Below are 12,804 nucleotides of genomic sequence, written 5' to 3'. Positions count from 1 at the left end.
AGTCCTTCTCCCAGGATACAAAGGGGGGGGGGGAGAATGAGCCCAGATAGAGACCTTTTCCTCTGGTGGGGGTGGGAGAAGTGAGGCTGTGTCCGTCAGGCAGAGAGTGAAAGCTGTGAGGAGAGGTTGGGGCAGGGCCTCCCTCCAGCTCCTGCTGCTCAACAGCTAGACTGACACATTAGCTGCTTATATAATAGATAATCCACTGTTTTAGCTGTAGCCTTTCTCTTGGCTGTACAAGAAACCATTTTACTTTAAAATTCTCGGCTACTAATCCTGATCTAAAATGTATATTAAACTGCTTAGAACAAAAAATATATTTTTAAACAGTTTTTCTATAAACCAAATATATTTATTTTTTAAATGCACAGATTACAAATCGATAACGTTTAATGAGCCTGAGGGCTTTGCAATGGTTTTTTGTCAACCTTACCTTTCTCACAGTATGGCTCTCCATCCTCCATATGGAAGAGACTATTACCAAATGGCTTCCTACAGGCGGCACAGACAAAGCAGGTAGTGTGCCAAGTCTGTCTTAGGGCATGCATCACTTCCTGTAAAGAGAGAATTATAAGAGATTAGTCTCAATCACAACCAGCTGAAGAAAATAACACATCACACTCCAATTTCTATTTCTAAAGCTGCCACACGCCACGACTTGCCAGACTAATTTAGCCGTTTTAGAGCAAACAGTCCTCAAATCACTGTGTGTGCTCCCAAACTAAGATCTATAACTATAAATGTCTTAGTACTGGGGGAACTTGTGGTTGGAGACTCTGATGTTCTGCCTAAAAGTGTCCTATACACAGGCAGATCTGAATGGTTGACCCTTTATCAACAAGCGTTGGTAAACTGAGCACAGGTTGGATGTTCAGCCTTAAGGGCTGATTCTGAGTTGGACGGATCTCTGTTCGTGGATGCAAACGGTGAATTTTTGCATGCAGCATATGCCCATATGTGAATTTGCATATTTTTGCATCTCTCCATCATATTTTTGTTGGTGCAAGTGCCAATACTAATGATAATAGTTGCTAGCATATATTCAACGGGTGGCACAGGTTGTCGCCTGCAGACGCATAAACCTCTGCATTAGCCCTATGGATTCTTGCATTACAATAACGTAGTAAGACAAACTTAAAAAAAAATAAAAAAATACGATTTTCATTTTAAACCTGTTAAAGATCCCTTTTTTTCAAAAGGTTGAATTAGCAGCTACACAATGCATTTAACATATTGACAATTGAATGGGTTAAATTGACTTTACAATTTGTTTTCAAAAGTCTGTTGTACATTAAAAGACCACTAAATTACATTCTCAGATATAAACCACAAAGGTAAAAAAAAACATTGATCAATGTTAACTTGACATTCCACTGCAGCTCTGTAAGAAGCAATGTATTATCTCCTCACTAGAATACAGGCAATCAGGTTTGGAATTGACCACTTAGAAAGGCATTCCCTGTAATTAAGAGGGAATTGTCAGGGGTAGTGTGAAGAATGGTTAGTATTCAATGGTGGGGAATACTAAACTAGGATTACACATTGCTATTCACCTAACAGTGCATCACCATGCCTCATAGCAAAAACTTAGGTAGGGGCACAGGGTTGTCATTATAGCCTCCAGTGTCCCTTGCTTTTGAAAAGAGTGTGCCTCTTCTGAGCTTGTGTGTTGACTTGAGCAAGAGTGCAGAGGTGTGCTTTGGGTGACTGGGGCGTTCAAGAGCCATGGTGTATATAATCTAGACATACTGTAATAACAACTTGAGTTGAATGCACGTTGCTGTTAAATTCACAAAACAATAGATATAGTAGTGACAGTGATAGGTGTAGATGTAAATGTAGATGTAGATGATGTAAAGGTGTAAATTCCTTTATTTTGTTTGAATTCAAGGAGAGGATCTGGTCTACATTCTATCTGTATTACCTGGCTTAGCAGTAGTAGATGAAGATCTTGAAAGGACAGATGAAAGGGTGAGCCATAGCAGAAGTAAATTACTGGCCCGCAAATTAAAGCAAAGGTGTTGAGTAGGTACCAGAAAGATTAACCACAATCTTTGATCAAAGAACTGTGCCAGAATAGAAAATATGCTTTTATTCCAGAAGACAATATCTGGGAGAATCGATTTGTGAATATGCCCTAGTTTACAAGAAGCCTTCCAAGCTATGCAAAAAATGGATTCCAATGAGGCTCAGCACCTGGCTCTTAGACTTAAAAAGATCCTCATTTAAATGTCTGGAACCAGTTCAACTTCAGACATTGTGTTTTCAGAGTTGCTGTGGTATTCAAACCCACATCAGCTTGATTCCCTCCAGAATTATTAGAAGGCCAGAATGTTCAAAAACTAGTTAGAGATCCATTCCATGCGTTACAAGAGCAACTTACTGATTGGGCTATCATGGTAAAGAATCTGAAAAATGAAAGAAGAACAGATCACAAGCCTGATGATGGGCCCAGTTATATTGAACCAGAACCTCGAAGAGATGGACGGAAGACCTGTGGCGTTGCCAAGAAGTACAGGTATATGCTCCACAGACCAATTTGATGTACAAGGCTAAACCATTTACAGAAGATGTAAACAAAGTGGTATAAAGTCAAAGAGATCTTGAAACATAGAATTTGATTGCAGATAAGAACCACTTGCCCCATCTAGTAGATCTCTGCCTTTAAACGCTATGACCCCGAGGCTGAGGGCCGCCCCTTGAGATTCCCATCCATAAGTCTAGAAGATAGATAGTGGTGGCCTAGTTATGTTGGCAGAAGCTCTATCCTTAATATTACAGTCATGGGGTAGTGGCTTTGTTAGATACAGAACATCAAGCAATTACAATACAATTGCCTAAATTCAGAGAATACTGGTATGAAGATGACATTTTGTCGCCCCCTTCAATTTAGCTCTAGCTTCTAGCAAGTGATAGGTAACAGGTGCCCTTCCAAGGATACTGGGAGGCAACCTTGGAAATAGGCCAAGCCCATGTAACTCATCAAGAATGTACTCTTACCAATCTATGTGAAATATATGTACACCTGATTATTGTTGTAACGAACGTTCTACAGAATTCCCCAGAATAACTTGTCATAGCACTAAAGAATGAATTGGGAACAATGGCAAGACCTGATGAGATGGCTTATTTGTCATTTATAAGAACAGTAAAGAAATTACAAGATTCCATTACCCCTTTATGGGTCACCATTGTAACAATATCAAAGTTATACAGTATTTTGAGGGCTCTACCCATGTTGTAATTGTAAGTGACAAATCACATCCTGTCTTATTTCAATATAGATAGAAAAGAGCTACAGTATAGGACCCAGTGGCTTCATTTTCTATAAACAGTCTGTTTCTGGCACCAGCTGTATCAAAGACAGAAATGATAATTCATCTTTGTTTGCCAAACATGATTGCGGCTTTCCTCAATGCTATTTACTCCTAGCTTACTCATTTCTAATCTTATAGATAGAAAGGCATCCATAGAAGAATAATTTCCAAGAAACAGTTCCCAAGTGTTCGTCACTCCTCTTCTAATGCAGCAGTGAGTAAAGCACGATAAGGTCATGCTGTTTTTCTGTTGTTCTGCCAGACCTTTTCTAATCTAGCTAATGTAGTGCATTGTGACCTTGTAATGCACTGTTGGGTCTATTCACAGTTTGGGAGTGTTATCTGGACAGACTGTCTGAAGTATATGACCTAAGACATGGCATTGAGCTTTCTTCTACACTGAAGGGAGTATTCAAGCACTTTCTCAAAGCTTGAAACCAGCACAAAATGATTGTTTGCCCCAGTGGTAGCCACGTACATGCCAAATCTCTTCTTGAATTCTGCGCCTGTAACTGTTGCATATGAAACATTGTTTTTCATTTTTACTGATCTAGGACATACGCTAAGTGGCATATTCAATTGGGTGCGATGTTTAGTGAGGTAAAAAACCCTGAGCCCCTCGCACCCGATTTTGGAATACCGCGGGTATGCGTGCTACCCAATACCTGCGGTAGCCAATAAAAAAAAATAGTTGCAGGGTTTTCAGAGCTGAAAACCCAACGCAGTGTGAAAAAAAAAAAAAAAGTTATACTTACATGTCTGGGGGTCTCCTTCTCCCGGTGGCCTCCCCTCCATCTTGTAGATCGCAACCAACTTGCTACATCAACTGGGAACGCTGGTCTCTGAAGCGACCAGAGGCTAAAGAAGCCTCTGATTGCTTCAGAGGTCAGCGTTCCCAGTGATGCAATGCACGGGTGACACATATGTGAGGAGCCTGTGCGCCTGCTGGATCCAGTTAAATCCAGTCAGCGGCTGCGGAAGTGACAGCGGGATGACGGTATGGAGCGGTGCCCAGCGTGAAGACAGATATGTGCTGCACAGGGGAGTGGGGGGCAGTTCTATACTGGGAGGGGGCACCAGTATTGGGGGCACAGCATAAGGGGCACTACTGGTGGCACTGCATAAAGGGCACTACTGGGGGCATTGCATAAGAGGCACAACTACAGGGGGAACTGCATAATGGGCACAACTATGGGGGGCACTGCATAAGGGGCACAAAAACAGGGCACTGCATAATAGGCACAACTACAGGGGGCATTGTATAAGGGCCTCTAATTCAGGTGGCATTGCATAAAGGGCAAAGCTACATGGGGCACTGCATACATAAGGGGCACATATACAGGGGGCACTGCATAATGGGCACAACTACAGGGGGCATTGCATAAGGGGCATAACTACAGGGGGCACTGCATTAAGCGCACTACTACTGGGGGCATTGCATAAGGGGCACTACTACTGGGGGCACTGCATAAGGGACATTACTACTGGGGGGCACTACATAAGGGGCACTACTACTGGGGACACTGCATAAGGGGCACTACTACTGGGGACACTGCATAAGGGGCACTACTACTGGGGGCACTGCAAAAGGGGCATTACTACAGTGGACATTGTATAAGGGGCATTACTACAGTGGACATTGTATAAGGGGCACTACTGTGGGCATTGTGTACAAGGGGCACTACTGTGTGTCATAACGTGAATAAGGAGCACTACTATGTGGTATAATGTGAATAAGATTGTGCTACTGTGTGACGTAATTTGAATTGGGGATACTATGTTTGATTTCGGCTGGACAGACACCAAACCCCTTGCTGCATGCCACGCCCCCTTTTTCAGGCTCAGTAGATCATGAAAGGTATTCAGCTTTAAAAGTACATCACCGAGTCCAAAAGTCTGGCCACCTTTGCCCTAAAGCATATAAAGCTGTGTCCACTTTCTAGACTTGTCTATAAGATTATATGGGGAAGATTTATCAAACCTTGGAGAGAGATAAAGTACCAACCTGTCTTTTTACAGGCTGTGATAGAAAAATGACAGAAGCTTATTAGTTGGTACTTTAGGCCTCTCTACTTTACCTCTCCCTAAAAGGCTAATTTCTGAAATCGTTGTGATAAAAACAACCTCCTCAACACAAAGATGGAGGGGAGATGACCGGGAGCCGGGGAGACCTCCGGAGACCAACGGACCAGTAAGTGGTATACCACAATTGGGTGCGAGGTACACATGATTTTTTTGCTGAGAAAACCTCACTCCAAATTGTATATGCTCTTCTGTGTAGCGCATGCACCATACAAATTGTCGTGCATGCACCGTTGCAAAAAATGGCTCAACTACGTAAGTATTAGCAATGCCTGCGGTTGTGCATCAGGCCCTAGTGGTATAAAAGCAAAGTATTGTTGTTTTGGAAACATAAAAAAAAAATCAGCAATGATTTTGTTTTGTTTTTCAAACAGTCATCTAGGCAAATCCATGATATTTTATCTAAATACACCATTGGTAGTTTTATAGCGGTTGGGTACGGGATGCCGGCGCTTGGGATCCCAGTAGTCAAAATCCCAATGCCGGCATCCTGTCGGTCAGTATCCTAACCCTCCCCCTCTCCATACCCTAACCTTCCCTCCCTGGTGCCTAAACCTTAACTCCCTCTCCCTGCACCCTAAACCTAACCCTCCCCCCTTAGTGCCTAGCTATAACCCTCCCTCTATTGCCTCTCCTAACCCCTACTCTAACCCTCCCCCTAACCCCGCTACTTACCTTCGGGATGCCGGTGCCGGGATTCTGAAGGATGACGGGATTCCGGCACGAGTATTCTAATCGCAGGCACCCAGCATGCCGGGTTATTGACCACAGGCCTGGTTTTGTTGTTCAGTTGGTTGTCCCTGGCCGTTAGGTACAGATCTTAATATGTCAGTATACAGAAAGATACTTACCCCCATGATTTTAGTGTTGCAGCGGGCACAAGTTGGAGCAAAGAACTGCTCATAGCATCGCTCACAGTAAACGCTTTTCTGCTCCTCCACAAAGCTCACATCAGCCAGAGATGTCTTGCAATAGGCACAGTTGAACTCCTCAGGATGCCATGATCGACCCATAGCAACTAAGAACGGTCCTCTGTATATTAAAACCAAGAGATGAATGTTATTAGACATATGTATTTTTACTATGGTAACAATACTGTGAAATAATGTCACTGTTGTTTCAATAGCACTGAATTATAAGCATTTTTTCTCAGTGCAAGTATAATTTAATTAGCTGAAATAATTATCCAGTAAGCTGTGATGTGTAAATGCTAAACCCACCTTCCCTTTGTGCTCTACTGTGCATTGGAGTGTGCAAGTGCTTAGACGCCCACTTTCAGGCTGCGTGATCTGTGCATTTGTGATGGAAATTGTAAACACCCCAACATTAATGTGACATCGGTTGCACCATCAACATATGCAGTAGCCTAGGGTCTATTCTAGCTACTCTCCTCAAATCCATCTAACCATGGTCTCTGAAGCTGTGGGTTTGTGATTGGGAATACATTAGCATTACCAAACATGCCCATGGCGCTTCCATAACACGCCCATGAAACGGCACCTTTTGCGTTCACTTTAGGTCTGCTCCCAGTCTCCACCCTGAAATGTCCAAGGATCTCAAACCCCTTCTCAAGTATTAGGGATTCCATGTGCAATTACAAATGGCATACGACACTTGGTTTCACACGTGCGCAGTAAGGGATTTCTAACTTCCACAACAAGGGATTTTAACTACAGAAAAATTGGCAGTGCGTCTATCTCTGAGTCAGGTCTTGAGAGCAAATTACCATGGGGTATGGATTAAAGGAGGAGACTGGAAGAGAAATAAATTACAGGAGAAAGGGGTGGTGGAGGTGGTAGAGAATTAAATTACATGGGAGGATATTTGAAAATGAATAACAGAGCAGGCAAAGTCCGGTGAAGGCAATTACACTCAATGGAAATTATAAAGCGTACATATTGGAAGGCCAAAAAATAGTTTGGGAGACCAAATGCTTAAGAGACCAAAGCATAAACCCAACTATCATAACTGGTAGACCAATCCAAAAACAAAAATATTTGTGCCATCTATTTGGTACGCTTACCGGATGATGCTGTTGCAGTGTCCACAAAGAGGTGTTCTGCTGCTTGCTGGGTATCTCTCAGCACGCTGAATCAGACCCCTTGGTGCTTGGGGTGGTGGATTGCTTATGGGCTGAGGAGTATAGCTTGGAGTGGTGATCGGAGCAGGTGGTGGAGGTGCTGCTTTTGGCAAGATCTGCTTAGCAACAGTGGTGGTAGATTTGCTAGGCGCAAATTTCTGAGAAAAGGCATCATCAGTAATCCATGGAGGACGGTTTGATGGCTCTTGCTGGGGAGCTGAGTAAGTAGGGGCAGGTGGTGGAGCAAATCCCGGAGAAGGACCTATTACAGTATAATAACATTAGTGTGCTGCAATAAATCGGAAACATGCCATCATCAAAGCTAAGGGCAGAACAGACTGTATACAGTATGCTAGTATGCTTAATATGCAATGAACAAATATGGCTCCCTTCCTGTTTTGTAAGCAATTATTAAAGTATTTTTAAAACTGTTATGGACAGTTATATATGCCTAGTTTAAAATAAATTAAATGTAATTTGTGTTGCTCATAGATGTCCTATTACAGTACTTAGTGGCATATTTATTGTTGTATGTGGCTAGAACTCAGAATTTCAGGAAACCTAATCGTTGCATATCGCGGCAATAAGAATTATTTTTCTGCTCAGATAAAAGCCTATCCTGGCAATCCATAGGAGATTGCATATGTGATTGTCATGACATCTCTCCCATAGTTCCGAGGAGCGGGTGGACCGGAGGCAGCGAATGCGGGAGTGGGGCTTTACTTAAGTCTGTTTTTTTTTTTTCGGTGTGTGGCAGCTTCACTATAGGGGGCACTACTACAGGGGTCATTACTACTGAGGCACTACTACTGGGGGCACTACTACTGGGGGCATTACACAGGGGGCATTACTATAGGGAGCACTATTACAAGGGGCATTACTACAGGGGGCTCTACTATAGGGGGCACTACTATAGGGGTCATTACTACTGGGGTCACTACTATTGGGATCATTACACAGGGGGCATTACTACAGGGGGCATTACTACAGGGGGCACTACTACTGGGGGCATTGCATAGGGGGCACTGCATAAGGGGCACCACTACTGGGGGCTCTGCATAAGGGACACTACCACTGTGGGCACTGCCACTACTGGGGGCATTGCATAAGGGGCACCACTGCGCATACCCCCATTTCGTCCATTGAGTGTGTGCATATATATATATATATATTTAATAGGGGCCCCCACATGTTTGTTGCCCAGGGGTCCCCACAGACCCTAATTCGGCCCTGCATACCAGCGACATCTAATTCTGCCCTTAATTATGCAGAAACAGCAGGTGAAGGGGTGTTTCTGCTATCTTCCAAAATGTTATTACACATTCTTTAACTAAAAGCCAAAACAGTGAGAGGCATCATAGCAAGCATGCAGGTGTCTCTTGTAATGCCATAGAAAGTATTCAGGTGCCCAGACATGTTTCCTAGCTCCTACCTCATATCATTGTTACCACAAACTGACTGCAAGTCCTGCATAATAATAGGTGGATGATACTTAATCAGTGCAGGTAGGATGAATTATTATATCCTGTTAAGGAACTTATATTGCAGATGTTAAGTCTTTTAAATTGAATAATGCACATCTGTAGCTGAACAAAAAATAAAAGTCAGTTGTACCAACATTAGCTAAAACGTTGATCTGTTGCTATCTGCAAACATTGGAAGACTGAAAATAATATATAGAATACATTTGTCTAAATAATAAAATTCAGTTCATTCAAATAAACTTTTGTCATTTTTTTTGTACTCTAAAATCCTCTGTTGCCCAACTACCATATGTAATACACTAAGTACGTCTCGTCTACCTCCTTTACTTCCCCAAGATAAAGTATCTAAAGTAGAGATGTGTGGTACGGTTTTACTGAAAACCAAACACACCCAAACTCTGGGGTTCCGAGTCATATTAAGTCCCGGCTCGGGTCTGCTGTAAGTTTGGATCTAGGATTTAAAAACAAATCTCTGGTTTTGGTTTGAATGTAAACAGGTTCAAATTGCATGATTATAGCTTTTAATCCATTTTGAAGAAATACAAAACCAAAACAGAAAAGAACCAAAACACTTAAGGTTAGTTTTGCCAAAACCAAAACCATAACATTTGATGGGGGTCCGTGCACATCTCTATTGTAAAGATGTTGGAGGCAATCGACCAGAATGTGTGCTACAGTCTCAGCCGTCCCACTGACAATGCACTGGCTATTTCATTCATTTTTGTCAGAAGCAAATGAACCTACCAGTATGCTTTGTTTTTTTTTTGGAGTATGGGAATGCAACCGCTGTACCCGAAAGTAGCTTGCACAGACATGGCCCAGCCCATAGGGTACTCTGGGTACACAGCTGAATAGGACACCAACCAATGGAAGGTGCTCTATGCAGCCATTACCACAAGGGAAGCATGCTACCAGACATTACAGTACATTGTGGCACTAATTGGGGCTGGTGGTCACACATTTGGTTTGACTGAAGTCCTCTCTCTCCCCCCCTACCTTCCTAGTTTTCCCCAAGTTCTGTATCCTTCCTTCTTTTGTCCTCTCCTGTACCTGACCTGTCCCTATCTCTGTCATCTGAAGTTTAGGCTAGGTACATCCTGCTAGTAGAAAATACTGCCCTGCTGAAATAATACTCTCATCCTGAAAGAAAGCTGTGAGTTACAGCTCCTAACTGTCATTTATCAAACACAGCCTTTAAAATGACAGGAGCTGATTGGTTGTTTCTTTATCTCTATACAAGCTTTGCTACATCTACCCCATAGGGCGCAATGCAACCTACTGTGGGACTGAAATTGTAATACATGTATATATTTATGTATGTTAGCAGTTACGGAATTCAGGGTATAGTACAGAAGACTGTCCCACACAAAGATAATTTGCAACAAATGTATTATTATTGTGTTAAGAAGTTGAACACTTCCTGTAGCGAGCGACTCTCCACTCTGACACAAATTAAACGCCACCCACCAAAGAACATTATTTGAGTACGGGTTTTTCTTGACTATGACTCAGTCCTTAGATTTGGCTCATGTGCCCAGGGAGTATTAGTTAAGTTGTAGTAGTGTATGGACTTTATCATCTCTCCACCCCCTGGTCTACTGCTGCATGAAGCCAAACTTAGGGCCTGATTCAGAGCCGCTCGCAAGCGCATAGCGCTCGCAAGCACGTCGATGGTTGGGCAGTGCACACGCACTGCACGTGTGTGAGCCCCGCAGCGAGTGAGAAATTCACTCGCTACGGGGCTCACTACAAACGGCTCGCCCCGTTTTGTAGGCAGGGAGGGGGGTTGTCTGGACAAACGGAGGCGTTCTTGAAGGAACGCCTGCCGTTTGTGGGCGGCCCTACTGACAACACTCGTGATGCCAGTAGTGAGCTTCCTGCTCTATTTGAGCAGGAAGCTCACTGGGGCTTGCAGCAGATGAGATCCTACCACAAGGGTCTCGCCACAAGCCTGATGGTCGCAATAATCGCGACCATCACATGGCCGCTCGCAAAACTTGTGGGTGGTCCCCCACAGCTTAGCAAGCGGCCAGGAGGCCGGACACACAAAAAAAAAACGCCCATCAGACCTGCGAGCTGCCTTCGGCAGCGAGCGGGTCTGAATCAGGGCCTTAGTGCAAATCTGTCCAGTGATGAAGTTAATAACATGGCTCCTTTATGGCCTAAAGTTGTAAAGCTGCACATACTGTATATGTGACATGAGGTCTAACAGCATAGTTTATTCCAGCACAGGTAAAGCCTGACGCCAGCTCTATATCACACAGTACTTATGTAAGGGACTTGTGAACCTATAAATTAAAATGATTAATGTTATCTGAGGGTGAAGTCTGGTGTAGTACTTTACAGTTCATTTCACCATGGGGTGCCATAATCTATATTCGCTTCCTCAAATAATTAGGGTTTGGCCGGCCTTGGTTGCAGCAAGAGCGCTTTTGTTGCTGCTGGTGCACTAAATTTGTGAGTACAGCGATGTTGAAGAAAAGACAGTATTGGATTTAGCAATAGTGTATAGACATGGTGGTGGAGAAGAAGCAAAAAACAGTTACCTATTAGTAAATTCAACTTTAAAAGTAATATTGGCCATATATAGCTTGAGCAACAAAATTACTGTTAATTTTGGCCTAACACATGGGTGGCTATGATGCAGTCTTTTGTGCAGGGGAAATTATGATTCTGTGAATGAGTCCTCAAGGATAGGCAAAAATATATATTTATATATTCACCATCTTAAAATATGTTTTCTACCATATAATATAAATATAAATGATCTAAACATACCTTCATGGATTTTCGTTAAGAAAGTTACTTTGATTGCAAAAAATAGAGATTTCAAATTCAAAGTATATTGAAACAATTGTATGTACAAAATAAGTTTATTATAAATACCATGGTTACATAATGATCAGAAATAACTGGATCTTGGCTCTTTTTTGATAGATACAATATATTTATATATATATATATATATATATATATATATATATATATATATAATAAAAAAATTATGGGGTCTATTCATCAACACTAAAATAAAGTTTTTAAGGACATTTTCCTTAAATAACGTTATTTTGGTATTCATGAACAGACTTAGCACAGGAGATATCACAGATATCTCCTTGCTAAGTTCCCCTGCATTAATTTCCACACTCCCCATACATTAGTATGGGGATGTGAAAATTGTGGTAATCATCAAATTCCAAAAATTATGAATTTTCGGAATTTGATGCAGTTACTATTCGCCACTGTGAGGTGGCGAATAGCAGAATCGACTTACTTGTATCCGCGTGTGCAGGTCCCCTGACGAGTCCCTCCGGCGCTCTGCTCTGTCCTCAGGCTCCGGAGGCTGGTCGGACATGTGTGCTCCCCAGCAGAGCACAAGAAAGTTTAGAAAAATATATATATTTTTTTTCTAATCTGTCATGTGGTCTGCTGGGAAACCACATGACAGACCAGCAGGACGGAGCCGGAGGCTACTGCGCCGATAGGTAAGTCGGGGGGGGGAGGTGAGCGGAGGGGGGAGGGTCGGGGGGGTACACAAACTTACCGCATCTGTAGGCAGTGCTGCGCATGCGCTGGTTTTACAGATGTAACAGCGCATGTGCAGCACTGTTTCCAGATGTGATAAGGTAGTGTAGGCAGGGAGAAGTATCTATTTCCCGAAAAGCTGTCATCGCAAAAATGACAGCTTTTCGGAATAGATACTTATGGAGAGGTGGAATGATGAATTCCACCTATAATTAGCTAGAACTCCATGAGAGTTCTAAACCTAATTATCGCCATCAAATTTTTAGGTTTAATGAATAGGCCCCTATATCCTTGTATTTAAGAGCTGCACAATAAT

The 12,804-nt window shown here is 42.7% G+C and overlaps 1 protein-coding gene across 2 annotated transcripts in view; it reads right to left on the bottom strand.

Annotated features, from left to right (window-relative positions):
* LDB3 (LIM domain binding 3) overlaps positions 1–12,804 on the bottom strand; it is a 201,852-nt gene that overhangs the window by 4,988 nt on the left and 184,060 nt on the right. For both annotated transcript variants that reach the window (XM_088463088.1, XM_088463090.1), the window contains 3 exons: positions 7,423–7,741; positions 6,251–6,431; positions 434–554 (listed from right to left, as the gene is read on the bottom strand). In XM_088463088.1, coding sequence (XP_088319214.1) covers positions 434–554; positions 6,251–6,431; positions 7,423–7,741 — 621 coding nt within the window. The remainder of the gene's footprint in view (positions 1–433; positions 555–6,250; positions 6,432–7,422; positions 7,742–12,804) is intronic.

Source organism: Taudactylus pleione, unplaced genomic scaffold (assembly GCF_031769625.1).
Source record: "Taudactylus pleione unplaced genomic scaffold, aTauple2 ptg001314l, whole genome shotgun sequence".
Classification (NCBI taxonomy): Eukaryota; Metazoa; Chordata; class Amphibia; order Anura; family Myobatrachidae; genus Taudactylus; species Taudactylus pleione.
The sequence above is the reverse complement of the archived record's forward strand: the minus strand, read 5'-3'. Positions and strand labels throughout refer to the sequence as shown.